The sequence below is a fragment of the Phallusia mammillata genome, chromosome 1, assembly GCF_965637545.1.
Source record: "Phallusia mammillata chromosome 1, kaPhaMamm4.hap1.1, whole genome shotgun sequence".
NCBI classification, from domain to species: Eukaryota; Metazoa; Chordata; class Ascidiacea; order Phlebobranchia; family Ascidiidae; genus Phallusia; species Phallusia mammillata.
This window is the reverse complement of record NC_137252.1, coordinates 29,710,983-29,733,256: the sequence shown is the minus strand read 5'-3', so window position 1 is coordinate 29,733,256 and position 22,274 is coordinate 29,710,983. Positions and strand designations below refer to the sequence as shown.

Sequence of the window (22,274 nt, the reverse complement as noted above, 5' to 3'; positions counted from 1 at the left end):
ACGAATACAAGCTGCCATGTTAATTATAAGGTGTGTATTGTATAAAACACTTAAAAATGCGCATACAGATACGCAGCAGAACAATATGTTCTCGCAGTTTGTTGCTGTCAATCATCAGCCCTCGTGGCGTTACACCCCGGCGCTTATTCTCACACGGCTTGAGGCAGACGAAGAAAGTGACGATCGACTTGTTTCCCACCGGACATTCCTGGGCGCTACGACGTCGTCCTTGTTGACGCTGGCCGCACTTAACCTAGTCAAATTTCTGGAGCTTCTCGGCTCGAAAAAGCCGGACGGACTTGGGGAGATGCGTTTAACCAACGACGAAGGTTTCAGAGTGTTCACTGGCGAAGTTTTGGGCCTGTTAAGTGACAAACTTGTAAATTGGTGTTCTGCATATAAATATGTAATATATCAGTAACAGAACATAATCTTAAGTTAAATTAACCCATATTTCCTTGCATAAACAAATCTTGTAAGTACATATAAGACCTCTGGTAAATTTGTAATCTGTTTAAATGCACGTAAAATTGTGTAAAAATGATTGCATACATTAGGCAATATCTTAAATCTAAACTTTGTTTAAAAAACGCTCGTCTCTATAACATGTTTTACTTTATCGCCGCGAAAGGGTGGATGCATTTTCATCAAAAATCACTGAACTGGACAGAAGTTTTAAAACTAAATTTGTATTTATTTCACGCACCTGAAAATACTCACGGCACGATTGTGGGCCATGACGGCGTTTGCATGTTTCGCAAGAGCACCGCGTTTTCGTGCATAAGCCGGTACCTTCGGTTCGATTGGTTCCACCATTTCTTCGTAAGGTAAAGCACAATACACTATGGGATGGGTGTTGCTCCACCTACCGAATAATGTAATAAATTACGCCTGAGAGCTGCAGCACACTTTGTTGATAATAACATCCATCACAGAATATTAAAAAGCTGTTTTTACACAGCAATAACGGCATAACAGCAAGTATTTAAGTCCGTGCCTAATGTCAGGTAATGTTTTCAATATATTTACTTTTATGGGTCTGTACATCGAACGTAATCTAATAAACATACACCACACAGTGCAACAGGTTAGGCGTATATACTACAGTCCATTAGACCCTACCAACTTATGGAATTTTCGTCCAAAAACATACACTACTAAAGCTGTTTCGCACAGAATATACTTACTAGCTTATTTCATACTTACTTGATGTTACTGTCAACCTTTGATTTTTTGTGTCGTCGTTTCGGTTTGTAGTTGATCTTTCCCAGAATGTCACTGGTTATTCCTTGACTCATTATTCGCTGAAATGTCTTATCAGCCTGCATTTAAGCAACAAATTAGTAGCATCCTACATCTTATACTAGATTCTTAGAACAACCACCACTAGGTTAAATCCAACTACTTCAGCGTGTGTATGGGGATATTGGAGTAAACTTTTACATCTGAGGTTATTACACAACTTGGTGTTTAAATATTGGGGATTATCGAAATCAGGGCCTGAACCCGAACGTAGGAGCCCTAAGCGAGGCATAAACCCAACTTTTTTAAAGCAAAGTCCACAACAGAAGAAGTTGATGAAATTTCGGCACAAATAAAGTCAATGGTAAAGTCAGTTTTATTGAAACTAAACCCTGAACCCGAACCAAAAAGCTAGGCTAGGAAACAGTTACCTGTAGTTGTTTCGTATAGCTTATGGTTTGGTTTAGTGTACCTATGCAAAGGCGTAGCCAGTGAGGGGCCAAAGGGGCCATGGCCCCTCCCAAATTTTCAAAGTTTTACATTGATAAACTTAAATTTAGTGTAGTTTCGTCCCTCATCATTGTGGTTTCGTCTCTTAACTATCAAAGGAATATATTTATTACCAAAAATGACTTTTGTCACCAAGTTGTAAGCCGAAATCCATGCTTTTTTGATTTATGTAGACATGGAATAAATCAATAAAGCGTTTGGCTGTTCCGTCGAACCACAGTTTGGCAAGTCACGTGTTTGGTAAAAGCACGCTGAGCGTTAGCAAAAAGTTGTATTAGACAACAAATCATTTGGCCCCTCCCAAAATTTTTGGCTGCCTACGCCACTGTACCTATGGTTAGATATATCACAATAACGATGATTTTACCTCGTGAAGTGTTTCTGTGGAGCGGCTAAGAATAGAATGGGGAACGTCTTCCATCCATACGGTTACGCTTTTCTTTCTGGCGTCTAGCGTTCCTCGACGAGCTGTGTTTTCCTGCGACAAACCGTATAATATAGCAATAATTTTCCGTTTTTCTTGCTTAAGAATATTTTACAATTTTGTCTTTATAAATAATGCCATTTTTCATGCGAACTTAATCGCTTTAAAAATTAAACACTGCTTAACAAGAGAAATAAAGATCATTTTAACAGTGACAAATACACAAGTTACTGCAAACATCGAGTAAATTAACGTAATAGAAGGTATCGCTACATGATTTCAATATTTGAATTAAAACTCATGTAAACTTTCATAAACCTTGAGTTATTCAAATGAAATAAGATACTGTATTTGCCTATTAGGCTACCCAGGTGAAATACATACATAAAATAAAACTCGGTTAAGCCGGATTCGGTTAATCCGGATCTTTGCCTGACTAGAACAAAACTTGAGGTAAGAATGTGGTAAGACTAGAACTAATTGACATTGGTTGAACCGGATCTTCCCTTAATCGGGACATTTTTTTAGTCCAAACGGATCCGGATTAACCGAGGTTTACTGCACATATATATTCTGTTATTATATGCGACTGTTGTTTCCATAGCTCATACACTGAGTCTGTGGTGACTCGTGGTTATGTAATATACTACACATAGTAAACAAACCCCATTTAGAAAGTTAAGAATGTCATAAAACGTCAAGTTTGTAGAGCTCTTCTGGCAAATGTAATTTTATTCCGACGTTTCGACGTCCTATACAGGTCGTCTTCATCAGGGTAAAAACACTGAATGCGACTGTCATAAAACGTGTTGCCCAAAACGCATACCAGTACACTGTTTACCTTCAGAAGTGACTTATTGACTTCATCAAACTGTTCCTTAATATCATCTTCGTGATGCTTCGTCTCTGGCTTCTTGGTTATGATTGGCATAAGTCCACGAGCCTTGCCCATGAAGTTTACGGCGTGCTTTACTTGTTTCCATTGGGGGTGAAGTCCTCCCTTGATGGTGCGTAAAGTGGTGAGAGATGCAACTTTTCTTACTTCTTCTGGAATGCGGACAGGGAGATCTTTATCCTGCGTCAATGAACATTTGCTAATAAGTCATGCTGAGAAAATTACAAGATGTTTGAAACCATAGCAAAGTTCAGGTGGTTTAACACTGACGTAAATTTTGCTTGAGTTGGTGAAAAACTTTGCTAAATATGCAACCTGTTGGACAAAAGGTTTGTTCAGTAATTTGCAGGTCATGCTGTTAACTTTGAACAAGTGTGTTTGATATATTGTTTGGAAAAAGTGAAAAGGCTTTGCCCAAACCGGAGAATGCTACTTTACTAAGTTTAAAATGAAAATAAAAAGTTTAGAGCTTGTACCATCTAGCAATGTTGCAAACCTAGTTTAAAATTGTCAAAATTTTGCACTTTCTAAAATAAATACCGAAGTTGTGTGCTACTAGGCAAAGTTCAATAGACAACGTTTATCCTTCAGTTTATTAATTTACCATTTTTAGCTCATTTAGCATTAAAAACTGATATCTTTATCTCCCAAATATTGGTAAATCAAGTTTGCAGCATTTTTCATTCAAAGTTTGTCGTAATCCGGAGATTTAAAACACTACAATTACCTAATGATTTATTTTACCTTGATAGGAAACTGAACATTCCAGCTTTCGGCCTGGCCAAAAGTGCCGATGTATCTGCCCATAGAGCTCCATAGTCTAATGCTGCAGTCAGAGCTGCCTGATACGATCAGCTCCTGGGATCTGATGTACACGACGCTGGTGATCGCCTTCAAGTGGCCGCGAATCGAAAACACCAACTTGGGCGGAGTGTCCAACGGAACGTAAGTTGGATGAATGAAATGCTGTTTGTACAAAACTGTAAAAACTACCGAAAGTAACAGACAGATTTTCGATTATAGTTGATGAGGTTAAGTATGTTTATAGTTGTTTGTCCTGCTGGTTGGTAAACTGAGATTTAAATTTTGACAGATTGTAATGATTTTGTTTAGGTTGACTTTACGCAAACGTAAACGCTAAAAAACTAAAACCACAACAAACGCCTGAAATACACTGACTCGGTCATATATAATACACAAATGTATTTGTCAGATGTTATGATTTCTATTTACCTGTTTTTAGTTCGTGGAGTTTTAATTACGCATTTTTCCTGAATCACTTTTAAGCAATATTCGTACTTTATTTTCTGTCAATCAAGCAATAGCTATTTTTGATTCTGATTAACATACGTGTGCGCCTTTTAACAAACTGCCTATTTTCTAAGGAATTTTTGGTTACCAAATCATTAACAATGACTCAAAAAGTACTTACCCCGTCGGTGAAAAACCCTATTTCATCTTCATGCGAGATATCCTTGTCGGCAGCGTCCAATATCTCTCTTCTCTCCTCTATATCTCTTCCGTTGCAGTAAGACGAGATGTCCCACATTTTCACATAACCACGACTGTCGCCTAAATACGACCAAACGTTGTTTTTTCGCATTGATTGCTTACTCGGCAAATTGATCATAATGAAACTTTTGGTTTACCTTGTTTCAATTATAACCCGAAATTAAAAGGTAAACTTCTTTATGCAATCAATAAACTGTAAGAAAAAAATGCTTAGGATATTCAACATCAGTCAAAACAAGAAAAACCTAGCTTTAACCGTATTTTTGGAAATATTTAAAATTTAATCTTAAACAAATGCACAGCTTTTTTATTTGTAATGAAACAATTTGTTTTATAGTTTTAATCGAATGAGTGTTTTGTTTGCACAGGTGGTTTTTGTAATACATTTACGCCACCCAATTGTTACGGAACCAACCGATTAGACCATTGGTTCCCGACCGGTGAGGAATTCCTACCAAAGGTGGAATTTTAAAACTTGAAGGGAGGCTTTAGTATTTTATGTGGTTACTAAATCGTCGACACTTCGTGAAGTTAATAAAATGCTCGATTTTTAATGACTTAAGTGAGGTTTAGCATCTGCTATGCAGTCTATCAGAGAGTAATGAAAATGTTGTGAATTGTTAATTGAGGAATTCAAATAACGTCGGGAACCACTGGATTAGAAATTGTTACGGAACCAACAGATAAAAAACATCACCTGTGATTAACGATTCACTCATAGAGTCGCTGTACATTGACAAAACAGCTTCACTCTTTGCCTTCGTGGCTTCGAAATATCCCAGAACGCCACCTTTTTGATGAACCGACCAGGCTACCAGCAAACCCTTCGCCACTGCTGCCATCAATACAGCTGTATTTTCGTTGCTGTTCCTTCCTTGTAAGAAAAGCAGCTTGTGAACCACGTGATCCTGGTGCAAGGACTTGTGTTCCGGTTCACTGATCCTGCGACTGCGATTCGACGCGTTGCTTGTTACGTCACTGCCGCCGTCGTCGTGTAAATCCGAGTCTGTGTAAGAAAAATTACAAAATGAATTTCATCAAGACATGGAAGTCTTCACCAGTGTAAAACGCTGTCTCCCACCGGCGCATTGGATTGAATTATTTATTTATTTATTTATTAAACCTAACCCTTTTCTGCAGCTAAGGTAATGTATTTTTAATTGTGTGTGTTTAATTTAAATATCAGTTTTAAATATTTTCCATAAGAAATACGTCGTACCAAAAATGTGAGTCACAAATTTACACCTGTTTTCAAATTTAATCATAAATTAATTATCAAATTTAATCATAGACACTGAAACCACTTTTAACTTAAGAACCCTGTGTGAGTCAGTATACTTGACATTTAAGACGAGTTTCAAAAAGCAAAAAAACAAAATATGTGGTCAGACCGAATTCTAGTAAAGACAGTTTTTCATTCTAGTTCACAGAACAAACTATTTAACTTAAATTATAACTCAAATTATACACTAAAGTATTACAGTTTAGCTAAAGACCTGTAGTAAAAACCCCATTTAAATCTAGTTCATAGGACAACTGAAATTTTACTATTTAACTGAAACCATATAACTCGAATTTTATAGTAAAGTATTAGAGTTTCGCTTATAACCTGAGTCATCTGCGGATTTGGAATAAACCCATGGAAGATAGGATGGCAACCAACGATCCACTATCAACCTTCCGGAAGTGTCATCTGTTGTTTGGTTGCTTGGATCAGGTTCAACTTCCGGTGTGGCGTGTCGAGACGACCAAGCTGAATAATTAAACCACAAGATATTGTGTTTAAAAACAACATAGCGCTATTGATATAAGGTCAGGATAATAAATTCTAGCACTTCGATTCCGGGAGTTATTCCCTATTTTATTGCAATTTCTGTGAGGAATTTTACCTCTTATACTTTTACCCCAATTTGGAAACGTTTATTTCTTGGGTAAAATTTGTTAGCTCTCTTACTTAAGACGAATGTATTCGCTATGAAGCATTGTCAGCGTCTTTCCAAGCTTGTGGTAAGGATAATAAAAGGATAAAGTTTTTTTTCACAGCCCCATACACGTACGTGCTCTTATATCTGATGAAGATTATAAATATCTCTTACAGAAAACTGAGTTTGTCACTCGTTAGGTGTGTTCAGACCAGTTTATTCATATTTAGAATTTAATTTTAGTCCAACAAAATAATACGTTTGCTAAAAATTTTGATGCATATTGTACCATTTGTCACAAATTTAAGACACTTTAAATATCAAATGCATTACTTGTCGAGTATACCTTGAGTTTTTCTGATTATTTCATGAGTTGACGACCGATTTCTCGTTTCCTCTGGGTCCAAACTTGAAAAAAGTGACAAGTTTAGCTACACCGATGCCTTATATAGCTACACTAGTGCAGAGTTTTTAGACCTAAAAAAAGTTCGATTTAATAAACAACCCTAAAACCTTTAAAAACGCCCTACATGGCGACAGTAGTGGCGAAGCGTGTTTCATAAAAACTTTTACCCCATTAAAAAGGTCGTTTTTTGAACAACCCGTAAACATTTTGCAAAACCTCACTTGGCGATATGATTGCCGAAGGGTGTTTGTCACAAAAAATATGACCAGAAATGATCGCCTTATAAAACAACTTTATAACGTTTTACAAAACTACTAACTTAATTACAAATCCATCAAATCAGCAATCAAAAACATTAAGAACATAATATGTGAATGCAAATGCTGGAAGTCATGTTACTTACGGTTTGTTGTTGGTAGCGAGATGAATTGGCAAAATGCTTTTGTACATATTCAGGGCAACGATAACGTCTTCAGTGTCAAGTGACCAAACAAAAATATTTCCGTCATACGATGAAGTTGCCATCAAACTGTATCTTATGTTGTACACTGAAGAATTAATGACATAAACATTCGCACTTCTTCTGTTGTACTGTAAGTTTATAGGAAATGACTACACCATCAATAAATAAAAGTAATAACATTGTTTTTTGAATAACAAATTATTATTTTTTTAGTTTTTACCAGTTATAGCCTATATATGTATTCAACTTACATTCGCATTAGAAATCAATAAATATTACAAAAAACATTTTATCAGTTTTATATGTTTTTGAACAACATGGATGCAAAAAAATGTTAGAAGATTATTTTTAATCACATGAAAGTTTTATTTTCCCACCTAGGCTAGTGATGTCATCGGCATGTGATCTCTTAAATCGCCTGAAAGTGTCGTCATCATATTGGTCGGTGTAGTTAGTCACGTGCTTATTCCATCCGGCCGTGACGATTCGATGACGACAGAAGATGACGCCAGCAATTTCAAGGTCATCAGTTTTGCGCAAACGACGCAAACAGGCACCGTTGTTAAAGTTCCACAACGCAATAGAACCATTTCGTAATCCTGAAAAAGAGGTAAAATTGTGTTGCGTACACAATTCGCTGTTTTATGCGTAGTAAATTTTTAAAGAAGGTTGCTGTTTTCTAAGAACAGACCCGTATGTCTAACTTGCAATTGTTTAATTATTGCCGGTGAAAATTGCCTTTACTGGTATACAGTTGACTAAAAAAACGCAATCTATACACATTCTACCAATAAAACATGTGAAAATGTTGACGCTTTGGATTTTAGGGTTAGGGTGGGGGTGCGTAATAATAATAACATTATAATTCAATCTCAGATACCGGTTAGGCTTAATATTCCTACACGCGTTGAGAGTGATACTGGATACCGTATGGTACCGCATGTAAACGCTTGTAAGAATATTAGTCCCAAAAGGGTATCTATTTCGATTTGTGTTTCCGTTGCCTTATGGGTACGATTTTATACCTGTTGCCAGTCTTCTGTTAGTGGGGTCGAACGCCATTGTTGAAATCTCCACATCTCTCTCAGTACAGAACTGCATGGTTTTCGCGCCAGTTTTTAAATTCCAGACCGCCACACATCCATCATCTCCGCCCGACACAATCTAGGAAATCACAGCAAACAAGTTCTAACATTCTGTTTTGATAATGTTGAAAATAAAGAAATGCTGGTGTTGTTGTTTTTTAAAAACATGCCCTGCCTTTTTTGATTTTAGGAAAACTTAAATTCGTTACTATAGAATTATCCCTGAAGCGTCCGTGCAGTGCAGCAATCACGACACACTCAAATATGCATCACAGAACTCTAAGCCTATTGAAGCATAATATCTACGTATAAAGAGGTATGGGACAGTAAAGTCTAGCTTTTGGTGGGATTTGAACACACGAGAGGAGCCGTGTAACTCCTTCAATAGACCTGGTATACCATGATCCACCTTTATCATACTTCGTTGCCTTAGGAAAGTTGGTTGCTGTCACTTGGGGTTAAAACAATAATTAACACATAAAAATGATAAAAAGGGCCCACGTGCCTGTTTAAACAGAGGGTTGTAAAGCACACAGGAGACGGCCTTTTGATGGCTTTTCACAAGTTGTCTCTTCATGTTGGACATCGACTGGCTACCATGGGGTCTAAACCTGCCTATCTGATTGGTGGCCACAATAAGCTCCTTGTTACGAATATTGACGTACATCGCGCTGACGTCAAGACGACCAAGGGCCACGTTGCGACCGTGAATATTTTGTTTACACGAGTAGTCACGGAGATCCCAGACGCGAATATTTTTGTCCTTGCTGAGGCTGGAAATAAGAAAAAGTATGTAAAAGCTGCATTACAGATTTGGCTGATAAAATATGGGAATACATTGTCGCGAACGAGAAATGAAAAAGACTGTTCGTTTGTATTTTATCACTCCCCAGCAAAATGACTACTATTATATATTGTCTAAATTTTGACAACCTCTGACATATTATAGGTCATTGCTACAACATGCAACCGATATAACATCTTGTCTAGACACTATGCTGTTTCATAACAAAATGTAAGCTCAACCTCATTTCCACAGCTTTAAATCGTTGGTTACGGTTTGTTTTGTGATACACATGTTTTTCTAGCAAAAAATAAACACATTACAATAGAGGGGTAGTTGATAATATTTACAACAAAAATACTTATTCTCAGTGGCCCATTAAAACCTGAAGGCATACAATCGCTGTATGTTGACCTTCACAACTTTGGCCCAGCTGCTAATGGAGAAAATTTATCCTAAGAATCCAATACCACAAAATATGTATCCATTTTTACGCGTTTGTTAGTGGTTAACGAGAACATATTGACCACTAAACCGAGACTGTTTTAAAATTGCCCAAGAAATAAAATAATTCTTTCAACATTACATAAACTGAATTGATGTTACGGAACCAATTTTGATAACTTTTAAAAGTTATGGCTAATACAGTTCTCTGCCTAGCGCCCAAAGAAACATTTTTATGTGGCCGTGAACATGCTTATTGAAATATGTATATTGGCGACCGTGACGTAAATGATACCCTTTTGCTTAATATTTAGATTTTACACCAGAAATATTGAAAGAAAAACAAGCTGGGGATTGGCGGCCGTTGGTAAAATAAGGATCTGAGGTGGTGGTAGTCACCGCGAAAAGATTGTGCACCCTGTTATCAACCTTATTAGCTAACCAGCATAACAAGAAAAGTCGTAAAAGATAAAATTGAATTAACAAGAATTCGTCCAGTCTAACTTACCTAATTATTTGGCTTTCGGAACCTCTGAGAAAAACCTGCACCACAGCAAAACTGTGACCTTTCAGGACTGCAGACGCTTTGTTCATGACGTAAGGATTCCAGATTCTTACGTCACAATCGCGACTTCCGGTGACGATAATATTTGAGTCTGGATCATAGTCGAGGCAGGCAACGCCTTTTCGGATATGAAACACAGAACGCCTGAAATATTAAATAAAAAGCATTGTGATAAATGTGGTGATAGTTTTGTGCATAAAAAGCTTTTATCGTCTCGTGAAATACAATGCGCAACAATCGGTCAGTATAAACGTAAAATAGTTTCAATAAAACCTTAGCCTGTTTTAACGATATATTATACAACATTTCTTTTATCTCATTTTTTACAATTATTTGATTTTTATTCTGGCAGAAAACAGGCATTTCCAGTGTGTAACAAGTCGTTGTGATAAAATCGTAATGTCGAATGATAATGAAAGAAATGTTAATCTATTGTCTTTAACTCAATTCCAAGAAAAAAAATCTAATGCACCCAATTGTTTGTGTTGTAGATTGTGTTTAGTGAAGAAACTAATAAATGCCGAAGTCTTCAGTTTAGTTCAACTCAGGAGAATGGTTAGTGGTGTGTAAAGTTCTAGTTGGTCTCATTTTCATAACGTCAGCTAAACTCTGCTTAGCATTTAAGTCGTTTATCATGGAAGTCACAAGGGCCCGTTGACTCGTCCTATCTGCGGTGAACGGGTTTCGACAAGAAGAGCTTTGATATTATGAAGAATTAATCTGACGAATCAGATTTAGAAACACTGCAGATAATTCGACAGCAAGGACACGATAAGAAAAGTGTGGTCTAGTCGGATGCGGTAAAGGATAGAAGTTTGTTTTCTGCGTACATGTCCATCACAACAAAACCCTCTTACCCGTGTATGTGCTTGACATAACCAAACTGAAATTTTTAGCTGTAAAGGACGCAGCCAAGGGATAAATTAAACATTAAATCTCAGGTATCGGCCATGAAAAGCTTTGTTTTAGGTGTTACATAATTCTTTTTGGCATCCTTCATTTTCAGTAAATTAACATGTTTATTTAAATGAGAAAACTTATAAAACATGTTCTCTTAAACATACAGTGATGAAGTGCAGGTTTATCCATATGTTTTCGGTAAATTTATATTCGACTAAGAAAATAAGAAAGATCCTTCTAAATATACAGGCATAGTGTCCAAGTTCATCCTTACGTTTTCAGTAATTTCCATTTGATTAGGAAATCAAGAAACTTTCGCGTACGTGTGAGAAAACATACTTGCTGTACAAGTTCAGTAAAACTTTCGCATAATTTTCACCCCAATAATTTTTCACCTGCTGATAGTGATGCTTTGTTCTTTGATGGATCCGGCGACTTTGGGCGTGATATCAGCAAAACAAAGCGCTCTTTCTTCGGTCAAACATCCAGAGACGAAGCATTCTTGGGCCTATAATAAACAAAAACCTTGCCAACGATTTGAGCCTTGACAACATACATCATAAATAAGAAAATATTTAAGGAAGACTTTATAACTTCGGAAGACTTCATAACAAGTGCAAAAATGCATATACGACCATACCCAAGCGCAATAGCAAGAAATTTGGCAAATTGTTAAAAGCAGGTCTATGATTGGAGTTTGTTTTGAAGTCCAATGAAATGATTGCAGTGTAAAATGGCCCCATAGAATGATTGATGACCAATGTTCAACTAAACGTTTTGGACCACTTTGGCGCCTTAAACATGCAGGTGTTGCTAGTATATTTGCTTTTTTAGTGTCTCTGAAGACGTAAATGTACCACTCATTTCCTAAACGTTTTCCATATGTCCAAAGATGTATTCTTACTGCATGATAAACCGAACGGTGATTGACGAAAACCTCCTTTACTCAACGTTTAAAGCGATACGTCCAACATTAAACTGAGTTTATTTTCTCAGTTTTGTGCCTTATAGCTTTTGTAATATTTGACATTAAAAAAAATATTCATAAAAAATAACTCCTGAAGCACTGGTGTAGGCTATATAGAATACATCACGTAGACGTTTCACAACCTGCGTGAACTGATGATGACAACAGAGATAGTTAAAACGTCTGCATGATTTACTGTAGTGCTGTTCCCAAGTATATTGACATTAAACACGTTTGAAAAAATCCTACCTTTTTGCTTACGAAGTAACGAATCTGTTGTACCCAGCCACAATGGACTTTGTTAAATCTGGACGCCACCACGTTTACGAAGTCGCCAGAGAGCAAAGACGCCATTGTTGTGAACGCCGATTTCGTTGAAGCGAAAAGACAAATGTTGGGATTCTCGTAAAACCGCATAATCGTTATGCTGCCACTGGTGTCGCCCCAGAGCAAAATGCTTCGTTTCGGATGGCAAGGATCGAAGCTAAATTCCATCGCTAGGGCGCAGTTGTCCAAACCTTTTAAATCGTGACATAAAAAAATTTATGGCTGCTTCTTGAACTATGTTTCCTTGGAGAAACAAATAACAAAACGTTTATGATAACTAAGGCCATTACAGTGATAAATAAGCTGTATACAATGCACACTGTTCCGACCCATTAGGTTTCATCCGTGCAACTGGTGGCATGATATTGCTATAGGCTATTATAGCTAGGGTTCTTTATTCTAGCACATTTTACAGCTTACTTAGTAATCGCTATGTCAGACAAACAATACGATTATAACTTTTTGTTAACATCCGCAACACACAGCTTTTAAAAAGCCATTTTTTAAATAGATTTTTTTTACATCCAGTACCACTGATAAGCAGGATGTTACCGGTCAAAAAATACCAACTAGTCACCTCGTATTTGAAACTTCTTCTGTATAAGGTTGCTTGTCATTGAGTAGAAAGAAATTTCGTAGTCTGTTGAAGCAACCGCAATACAGTTGCTATGCGACAGGCAAACCATATCTGTCAACCAAACCGACTTCGAGTTGCCGCCAGTGCTTTCAAATGAAGTGGTTTTCTACGAGAAAAAGAATTACTGGTCGTTCCTCGAAATTGTGTTAAAAATGTCGTTGTAACAGCAAATTTGACTAATGGATGGCAAGCTTTTGACAAAACATTATGAAATAAAACTTTTGCGAAACATTGGTTTTATTGGATAGAAAACACTGTAAAAGCATATTCTAAAAACAACTTAAGCTGTAATTATGCCGCCAGTATCGATATGCATCACATCATACAGCAATCCATTTTTTCTGCACAAAAGCTAAAAACTGTACTTAATTTTTTACCAATTTGACAATTATTATTGTCGGAACTCTGTAAAAAGAGTTTAAACCTAACACGAAGAATTTTAATAACAAAAGTCCACCTGTAACTTCCAGTCTGTGCTCCACACATTTAACACACCCTCCTTGCTCAGTGTCAAGTATCTACTGCCTCCTTCGTCGATTTCGGGACAACTGCTGCCAAGCCTCGAATAAGCCTGTATAAACGAACAAACAAATCAAATAATGTCAAATACTTAAATCACGGGCCCATTTGAAGGCGTCATAGCGAATCTGGTCACCAAGCATAGTATTGTGATATATATTAGTGTGTCGTGATCGCTGACCCAGTATGAACTTATGTTGATATTAACTGAAATAGGATTGTGACAATCCAACAGCGACACTGACTATAATATATTAAATATTTGGAATGATGAATTTGGAAAAAAATCTCAAAAATGTACACGTTACTGTAAATTAAACATATGACTGTTTTCAACAGAGAAATATCCAAAAACTGAGCAAATATTATGTAGTATTTGGGTATGTAATGTGATTCAATCCATACACGGCATGTCATCAGTTTATTTACCATTTTGTGTACATATAATGTTACACTTGTAACTTAAAATGTATAAAATGTTCACGACGAAACTCAACAGAGGAGAAATATTTTGGTAGTTTACACCTGGTAACAATTTTTCAATTTTCTGCCAACCCAATCTAACTTACTATCAACATCGTTATTCTGCAAATCGATTCCAAGTGATTGCATTGAATCCGAATTATCGGGTCAGGATATGGAAAGTCAGTGTACAATGACGTCATGTTTTCTTTCTCTTGATACTCGAGAAGCATGTAGGTGAGATATTCACTCCAATCCACTGTTCCGTCGCAGTTGGTGTCCACCTGTAAAACACGTTTGGTTTTAAAGCCATTGTTTTGAAAAACAATGTAAACCCATTGTTATTTGAATGATTATATTGATTTACCAGTCAGTCTGCCAATAAATTCTGCGCAAACTATAAACTAGATCCACTCAAAAAAGAAAGAATACGCAGGGATATAACTAAAATGTGTCATAAAACAACTATGAGGTTATTTTTCTGGTGACAGAAAAAAGATAGGACTTCTTTCCCTAACTGTCCATTTAATGTTTCAAGCCCAAATATTAAGCATAAAAATGCAATCTGTTTAAATCCACTAAGGTAGATTGTTGAGGTGAAATTATTTGTTTAGAGGTGATCTCGGTGTAATTTTTAATGGAACTAGAGACGTATTAGACACAACGTTTCGATGTGAACGGCTATCCACTACCACCATGCGACGAAACGTACTTCTATGTTCTATCGGTGTAAACATTTAATTTCGTGAAAAAAGAGCACCCGCGCCTTCCGGCACTACACAAAATATTAGCGCTATCTAGCGAAAAACCTAAAACTGCCGGTAATTTTAATTTTTAGATTTATAGGACTGATAATTACCTTCATAAAAATCATGTCAAGTTCATTGTCATCCACATGTTCACCCATCGTTCGTTTCATAGCGACACGAAATTGGTTCATATCAAGACCATCAGCCCCATCTTGCACTGTTAAAATAATGCTCTTTTTGCGTTTTGCAGTAATGACTGAGTAAACAAAAACATCGCAAAAAATCCAGTCGGTTTCATAAAGCCTTAAACTGACCAAAAACATCAATTTGCAACATGTGTCAGTGTTTTACAGCAACCGCTTAACACAGGAATTGACAATACAAAGATAGGTACATATAGGCCAGTTATTTGATTGGTGTTCGTAAAGTTGTGCATTGTAACCCCGTCTTCACCTCCTACGTTTCCCGACGCAAACATTTTTGCTGAAAACATTGCTATTGTCCAGAGAAAACGAAACAGTTACCAAATGTTTTCGGCCTCTTATCGACCAAAACACATCAACAAACATAAAAAGACTATCATCAACTCTAACGCGCCTATTTTTACCATACAACCTACTTGCTTCATTAAATATTTCTTCCAGTTCAACCAGATTATGATGTTCAACGCCATCATTTAAACTTCTGAAACTCGAATCCGAATTACCGCGTTCATAGCTTAGCTGCGAAAAGGCAACGAAAAATACAACTGAAAATTAGCATTATTACTCCTAAGCGCCTGTTCTTATGTGTTAAGATCGGCTATACCAGGGGTGGCCAAACTGCGGCTCCCGAGCCGCATGCGGCTCTTTCAGTCTTTGATTGCGGCTGTTTAATGTTGCACATGCATTTCTCCAACTTGCCGAATTGTTTAACCCGACGATAAAACAATGCATTCTATCACGTATTAGCAATACACTGACTGTGTGTGATAACCATTCCGAAAACCGAAAAGAACATTCTAGTACAGAAGCGTGCTAGCTTCTGCATTGTATTCAAATATATTGTCATGATTGAAGATGTAAGTCAGGGCTTACATTAAAAGCATTTTACATTTGTTTGGCTGCTTATACTAACAATAACTGCAAAGTTTGGCCAAAAGAATGTCGTTGAGAAAAAATTGCAAACAAAGAAAGGAAAATATAACTTTTAAAACAGAATGGGAGGGGAGTTTACATTCATTGATAATGAAGGTAAACCTGTGCGTCTTATTTGTCAAGCTTCGCTCAGTCATTACAAAACTAGTAACTTGAAACGTCATTACGAATCTAAACACAAACTTTTCCATTACATCAGCCTAATTTCAAACACCTTGCAGCCCAGGTAAAGACTCACATTATCACCACATAACAATAATCATTATTTGATAGCCTACTCTTCATTGTGAGTGAATAAATTCGTTTTTAATTTTTTGCGTTGCGGCTCTTTTAGAACTAAGTTTTGTGATCTGCGGCTCGAGCATGAAGCGAGTCTGGCCACTCCTGGGCTATACCGATTCGGGTCTTAATGCAACTATTAGACAATATTCTCTGTCAAATTGTGCAAGGTATACATTTTTTTAATAAATGATGTCCTACCTTTCTTGGGCTGCGATGAGTTGACCTGCAACAAAAACAAAACAAGTCTCATGGCTAAGATTACAAACCCAACATTGTTCACTACCACTCCACTGAAACGGTGCAAAAACATTAAACCGTATCCTTCAAAATAAGGTTATACCAGTTTGTGTTGCGTTGCTTATCTTCGTCATATTGGCTTATTACTATATACTAGTAACTTGATCTACGATTCTATAACAAGCTGTCTGATATCGGCAATTATAAAAGCGAGCATTTTTGTAAACAGTCAAATCCCAAATGAAACGGCAACTTTATCACAGCTCGGCAGTCCAATTAAAAAGCGCCTTTTACAAACAATCATGATTGTTGTTTACGGCAGAACCAAACATTTCTACGGGCCCATAGACGGTCTTGGACTATTATTTTTTGCTTGAGGCTCTATTGAACCGAGTATACCAACTTATGATTAAATTACCAATTAAATTCGAAAACACAGCAAATGTTTGCCTAAAGTTATGATAGAAACTAATTTTCAAAAAAGGCAATTAATGACCTATCGTTAATTAACAAACTAACACATACAAACTGAATTAATCGTGCTATCACTATAACATGATACATAAGTACTAACGTATAACCTGAAAACGTATAGCTCCACTAACGTGTTTCTTACTAGTTTCTAGTTCACATAAACACGCCTGAAACCAATCTGTTAGTTATAGCATTGCCAACAAACCAAAAGACTTCATCGGGTGATGTGCCAGTAATTAAACTCAACATTAAACTTTAAGTTTACAAAACATCAACACAAACCTAGCTAGTTCGAGCCTAAGGTTTACAAAACATCAACACAAACCTTCTTACCTGGTGCGAGCGGTGGCCCCAACTTTTGTAGAGGACTTGGCGCCGGAACGCACAACCGTTTCACCGTGACCTGAATGCCCAGCCATAAACTAGATACTTGTGTAAGTGTCCAATGCAAAACCGAGTATAAAACTCTGCCCGTTTCACCTGGCTACTTGGTAGAAATTCGCAAAACAATCACATAAATACCCACTAGTATCCTAGCACCGGTTAATAGTTACGTAATAATGACCATTGTGATGTTTCAAAACGCATAATGATTATATGTAACCTATAATGATATGGACCATAAACTGTTGAATTATTGAATAAAAAGCTGTTTTGATACTACGTATTTGCCCTCCACATGTCAACCATGTTTATCATCACAAAATGCGTGTTTTGAAATAAGTCGAAAATAATCCATCTTCTGTGCTAAGTCTGTCCAATGATACTATACAACACGATCGGACACTTCTGTCTTAACCAATCAGATGTTTCTGCCGTGTCACGCACCACTGAGATTACGTTACGGACAGGTAGTTTCCTTCCGCAAAGTGCAGCCTGTTGGTGAAGTCTTACAATTTTCGTGCTCTTTTGCCAATTTTACTCGGTTAAACGTTCAGGGATCTTTGATTACACTGACCAACACAACTTTTGGTGTCTTTAATGTTAAAACTGATATTGACTAATTTTGGGGTGCTGATTTCAAAAATCGTTACGGTTTTCTTCAATCAGGTCAACTTTTTAAGTTATTTACAAAACCAAAATTTATGACCATATTGGTTCAATGACTTTAAAATCACGCTTTTATATGTTTGTTAAAGTTTTGTTACATTAAACACATAAATTTTCTACAGTGCAGTCGGTTTTATAGCATAAACATGTGTTCTATGCTTATGCTCTGTCTAGAAATGGTTGGTGTAGGCTAGTGGTAACTTTAAACTATACGTGTTTTATGGAGTGATTTCAGACTAGTAAAGCAAGGTGGTAAAACTAAAATTAATAGTGGCTAGGTCATCTATAAGGTGTTGCATGAATTACCAAGATGTTTTATTCCACATTACTGGTGAATACCCATAGAACACAACTAAAAAGAAAAAAAAGATCTGTATCAAATGTTCATATCTTGCACACTTAGATGTGACTTTGGGGGTTTAGGACAAGCAATGGGCTCCACTTACCTAATGTTGATTGGAATATTACAGTAATGGACAAAAACAGTAGAAAGATACTAACATTACTAGACATAGTACAAAACTAAGTTATTAAGCGGTCTGAAAAATTCAGAACGAAAATGAGTATAAAGCTACACTTCCTATAAAACGTAGGAGATATAAATGATGAGAATTAAGGTTCCAACAGGATATCAGTGAAACGAAACGTGTCGGGGAAGAAGGAATAATGTGGTCCTGGCTAACTGCTGTTACGGGACAATATTGCTGCCAGTCATTTCCAAAAGTTACAGAAGTACATGTGTAGGGTAGGCCTATATCCGAGACAACTTACAAATTTGAAACCTTTTTTTGTTTTTTGTGTGGAATTTTGTTTGTTAGAAGTGTCTACCTGTTACATTTAAAATTAAATCGAAACTTTGTTCTTGCAATAACGGTAATTCCACATAAAATACTCAAAACCAGTTTCACTATAGTGTATACATATAGATTGTTTTTCAAACGTGGATGTACCGTAACATGAAAACTAGACGTGATACAGATAAACCGATTGCATTTTTGAAATCAGGGCACTAAAATTAGTCAAAATCAATTAAAACATTACTGACACCAGTAAAAAAATATTTTTTTGTTGCCCTGTGTTATCTGTTATTTAAAAATGTCAAAGCATTGTTGCATTCCGGGGTGTGCTGGGAAACGCCCGAACCCTTTGTATAGCGTACCAGCGAAAAGGTTTTGTCCATCTGACAAAAAGGACTGGGCTAAAAAGTTGGAATGCATTATTTTGTCACTGCGAGCTGATCGTGATATTCATGATTTGTTTTTACGAGACAGTGTCAAAATATGTGACAAACACTTTGCTGAAGAGGATTTTGTGCAAGGTAAGTCTGTTAAAACTAGGTACAAGGAGTTTACAGAGCTGTATTGCATAATTTTAGACAATCAGGTGACCGACCTAACATATTTTACAGCCAAGAAGCGAAAGGTGTTAAGGACAGGGGCAATCCCAATCTTTCACATGCCGAAAAAATTATATTCCAGTACTGCAGTTGAGCGTAGACCACCAAAACACCGAGTTTTTGTAGAAAAATGTTTATACAAAACATTTGCAACATTTGTCAGTGCAGCAAAGCAGTACGTGGCCACATCAAACTCCTGGAAGGTTAAAAACGTGTCAGATTCCAATATACACATATCCAAATCAAGTCAATATGACCAGGAGGAGTATTCAGTGTATGTTAATGATAATATGGAAATTGATGTTCATCATTTTGGATGGCCAGGAAAAGTTACTCTTGAAGTTAAAGAAAACACAGTTCATCAGCTTTTGATGTTTGTGGAAAATTTAAATATCTGTAAGGGAATACAATGTGGTGACCAGGAAAATTAAACAAAGCTTGCAGTCAAGCAAATACTCACGAGCCCATGCAAGCCATTTGAAAATAGTCCACCAATGATAACACATTATGCAACCAGGTTAGAGTCTCAGTAGTTACAAGTTGATTTGCTTGAGCACAGGTGTGTTTATTCACAAACGATTGTTTTTTCCTCAGAAATACTGATTGCATTTTATTTGTGGAGAAGGGCCATGACATATGTAAGAAGTGCAAAAATGAAGCAGGGACAATTCAAAAAAGGATAAAAGAACGCGTCCATTACAGAAAAGTTGTATTGCACCAACCACTACAAAAAGTTTCAGTGTCCAGATCATTAGGTTCCAGAGTAAAGGAAACATTAGTAGATAAGCAGGAAAAGTAAGACTTATGTTTATTTAATTGAGGGCACTGACAGCAGTAACAAGTTAACATTAATCAAGAAAGTATCTAAAGACTAGTATGATAGAAATGTATATTTGCAGAATATGTCATTTACAAGCCCAAATTGATGATCTGTTACAAAACCCTGCAAAACAAATAACTTTAGAAAAGGATGCGCATGATGATATTCAACAATGTTTACTGACAGGCCAGTATTTTTGAAGAGGTTTATTCTGTTTAGCTGAAGTGTGAAAAAATCAATTCATATATCTGTATTTTAGAGAAGGAAAATGGTACAATTGACAAATTTCATGATCTCTTTTGGTCTCAACAAACAAAATTAAATCTAATTGAAAAAAAATCCCACCGCTTTCATCCAGATTTAATCAATTTAGTACAATTTTTGAAAAATATATGTATTGAGTATAGCAGTAATGTATATACATCATGTATAGGTACTCATTAATGCTGTATGGAAAGGGCCCAAAAGCTTACAAAATGTTACAGGATACTGGCTTGCTTGTCTTGCCTTCTCAACGAACTTTTAGGCGATATCGGTAAAATGTCCCATTTTTTCCACGGAGTGGCACATTTTTTAACATATAATATGTTACTTAGAAATATATATACTGCTTTTCTTTGGCATTATCATTTAATGTTATGATTTGGAATGTGTGCTGGCCTACTAACGGTTTTTCAACAATTTTTTTCTGTTTTAATTTTGTACTTGTGTGCATTTTTAATTTTAATTCATAAATAAAGTATGAGTTAAATTTGACTTATACACCTATTTATTTCAAGTCAATAAGATTTTTTTCCAAACAAAAATACACACATATGTAAGTGGAAAATAGCCCATTTTATTATATTAGGAAATTAATTTCAGATCTGTTCTCAGAGAGCTTCTTTGTCCTTTTCCATTGTTTTTCTTGGTGGTAAACTTTTTCTGTTGAAAAAGTTGAGTGACGCGTTTAGCATAGGCATGGCCCCTAGTGCGAACATATTTTCTAATCACTTGGGAAAGTCCATCCAGTACATCATTCATTGTGTTGTCATGCTCATCTAAGTAGCGTTCAAGTATGTGCAAACTTTCATCAATAATTTCTTCGGCTATAAGCAAGGGGTCTAATTCTGGTTTAGGCTTTGAGAGAACGTTTTTTATTTTCAGTTCAGTGGAAATAAACACTGTTTGACACATTTCGGAAATTCCCCAGCAGTTTTTGTTTTTGCTCGGATTTTCTCCTCGAAGGCTTATAAAGAAAGGATCACCAGTTTTATGGTACAGGCTTCTTATAACTCTACCACCAATATAACAGCACACTTCCTTCTCAATATCATTCAGTGCCCTTTCTCCATTACTTTTGATTAAAAGGCCTGGTGAAAGATTTTTTCTGTTTGCCAAGGTTGGCAAGATTTCGCTCATTACAGCCCGTGTGGCTGTGGTCAATTGGTCGTTATGAAACAAGGTCAGAAACCTGCGCGTGAAAGCAGTTGCGCTCTGACTTGATTCGTAGGCAGCAAGGATCGAAGCACTAAGATTTTGGTTCAGTGCCGTTACTGCTGGTTCCGCGCCGGTATAGGTGGCAGCCTTTTCTGAAGCTTCGGTCCATAACTCCACTAATTTAGGGGGATCTAGTGCATTTTGAGATTGGTTGGGCTGGTGTTTTCTTTTTTTTGTGCATATCCATTCCTTTCAAAGATGTGAACTGCTTAAAACATACATCACAATTTACGCTTGAATCTTCGTTTTCCATCATAGATAGTTCAATTTCAACCATAATCTGTTCAATTGCCTCATTGAAGCAAGTACTTTCGTTTTCATCCATTCCTAAGTTAGACTTTCACGCTCCCTCGGTATGTAGCTCGCGTCTACAAGCACTTCCACATGTAAACTCATTGAAGCGTGTGACGGCAGAAACAAAAAAAGAAAAAGGCAACTCTCACGCAATGAAACCAACAAAGAAAAAAAGAAAAAGGCAAACGAGTGTCCGATCGTGTTGTATAGTATCATTGGTCTGTCCTAAATATGAAAGAAAGGCGTCAAGTCATTGTATTCAGTCATGCGTTTTATTCGTAACGCATGACCAG

At 36.6% G+C, this 22,274-nt stretch overlaps 1 protein-coding gene and 1 pseudogene across 1 annotated transcript; both read right to left on the bottom strand.

Annotated features, from left to right (window-relative positions):
• Window positions 1-19: 19 nt before the first annotated feature.
• LOC145206159 (WD repeat-containing protein on Y chromosome-like) lies at window positions 20-17,436 on the bottom strand. Its single transcript, XM_080078504.1, has 24 exons — window positions 17,276-17,436; window positions 16,430-16,454; window positions 15,433-15,535; window positions 14,924-15,030; window positions 14,172-14,348; window positions 13,541-13,654; window positions 13,024-13,189; window positions 12,369-12,637; window positions 11,548-11,660; window positions 10,196-10,396; window positions 8,965-9,232; window positions 8,400-8,538; window positions 7,752-7,973; window positions 7,315-7,459; window positions 6,852-6,913; window positions 6,193-6,336; window positions 5,281-5,589; window positions 4,504-4,643; window positions 3,816-4,037; window positions 3,018-3,251; window positions 2,120-2,230; window positions 1,207-1,322; window positions 707-865; window positions 20-361 (listed from the first exon to the last, which is right to left on the bottom strand). The coding sequence occupies exons 1-24, from the start codon at window positions 17,359-17,361 to the stop codon at window positions 130-132; spliced, it is 3,864 nt and encodes a 1,287-aa protein (XP_079934630.1). The 5' UTR covers window positions 17,362-17,436; the 3' UTR covers window positions 20-129.
• A 3,590-nt stretch (window positions 17,437-21,026) lies between these two features.
• Window positions 21,027-22,216, bottom strand: LOC145215925 (uncharacterized; annotated as a pseudogene).
• Between the last annotated feature and the right edge of the window lie 58 nt (window positions 22,217-22,274).

What these genes read in the sequence shown, in the direction of transcription:
- LOC145206159 (XM_080078504.1), bottom strand. Translation starts at nt 17,361, where the DNA reads ATGGCTGGGCATTCAGGTCACGGTGAAACGGTTGTGCGTTCCGGCGCC. An exon ending in GCACAGACTGGAAGTTACAG is followed by an intron (nt 13,190 to 13,540) that starts GTGGACTTTTGT and finishes TTTTTCTCGTAG; the next exon opens with AAAACCACTTCATTTGAAAG. An exon ending in CTCGCTACCAACAACAAACC is followed by an intron (nt 6,914 to 7,314) that starts GTAAGTAACATG and finishes ACTTTTTTCAAG; the next exon opens with TTTGGACCCAGAGGAAACGA.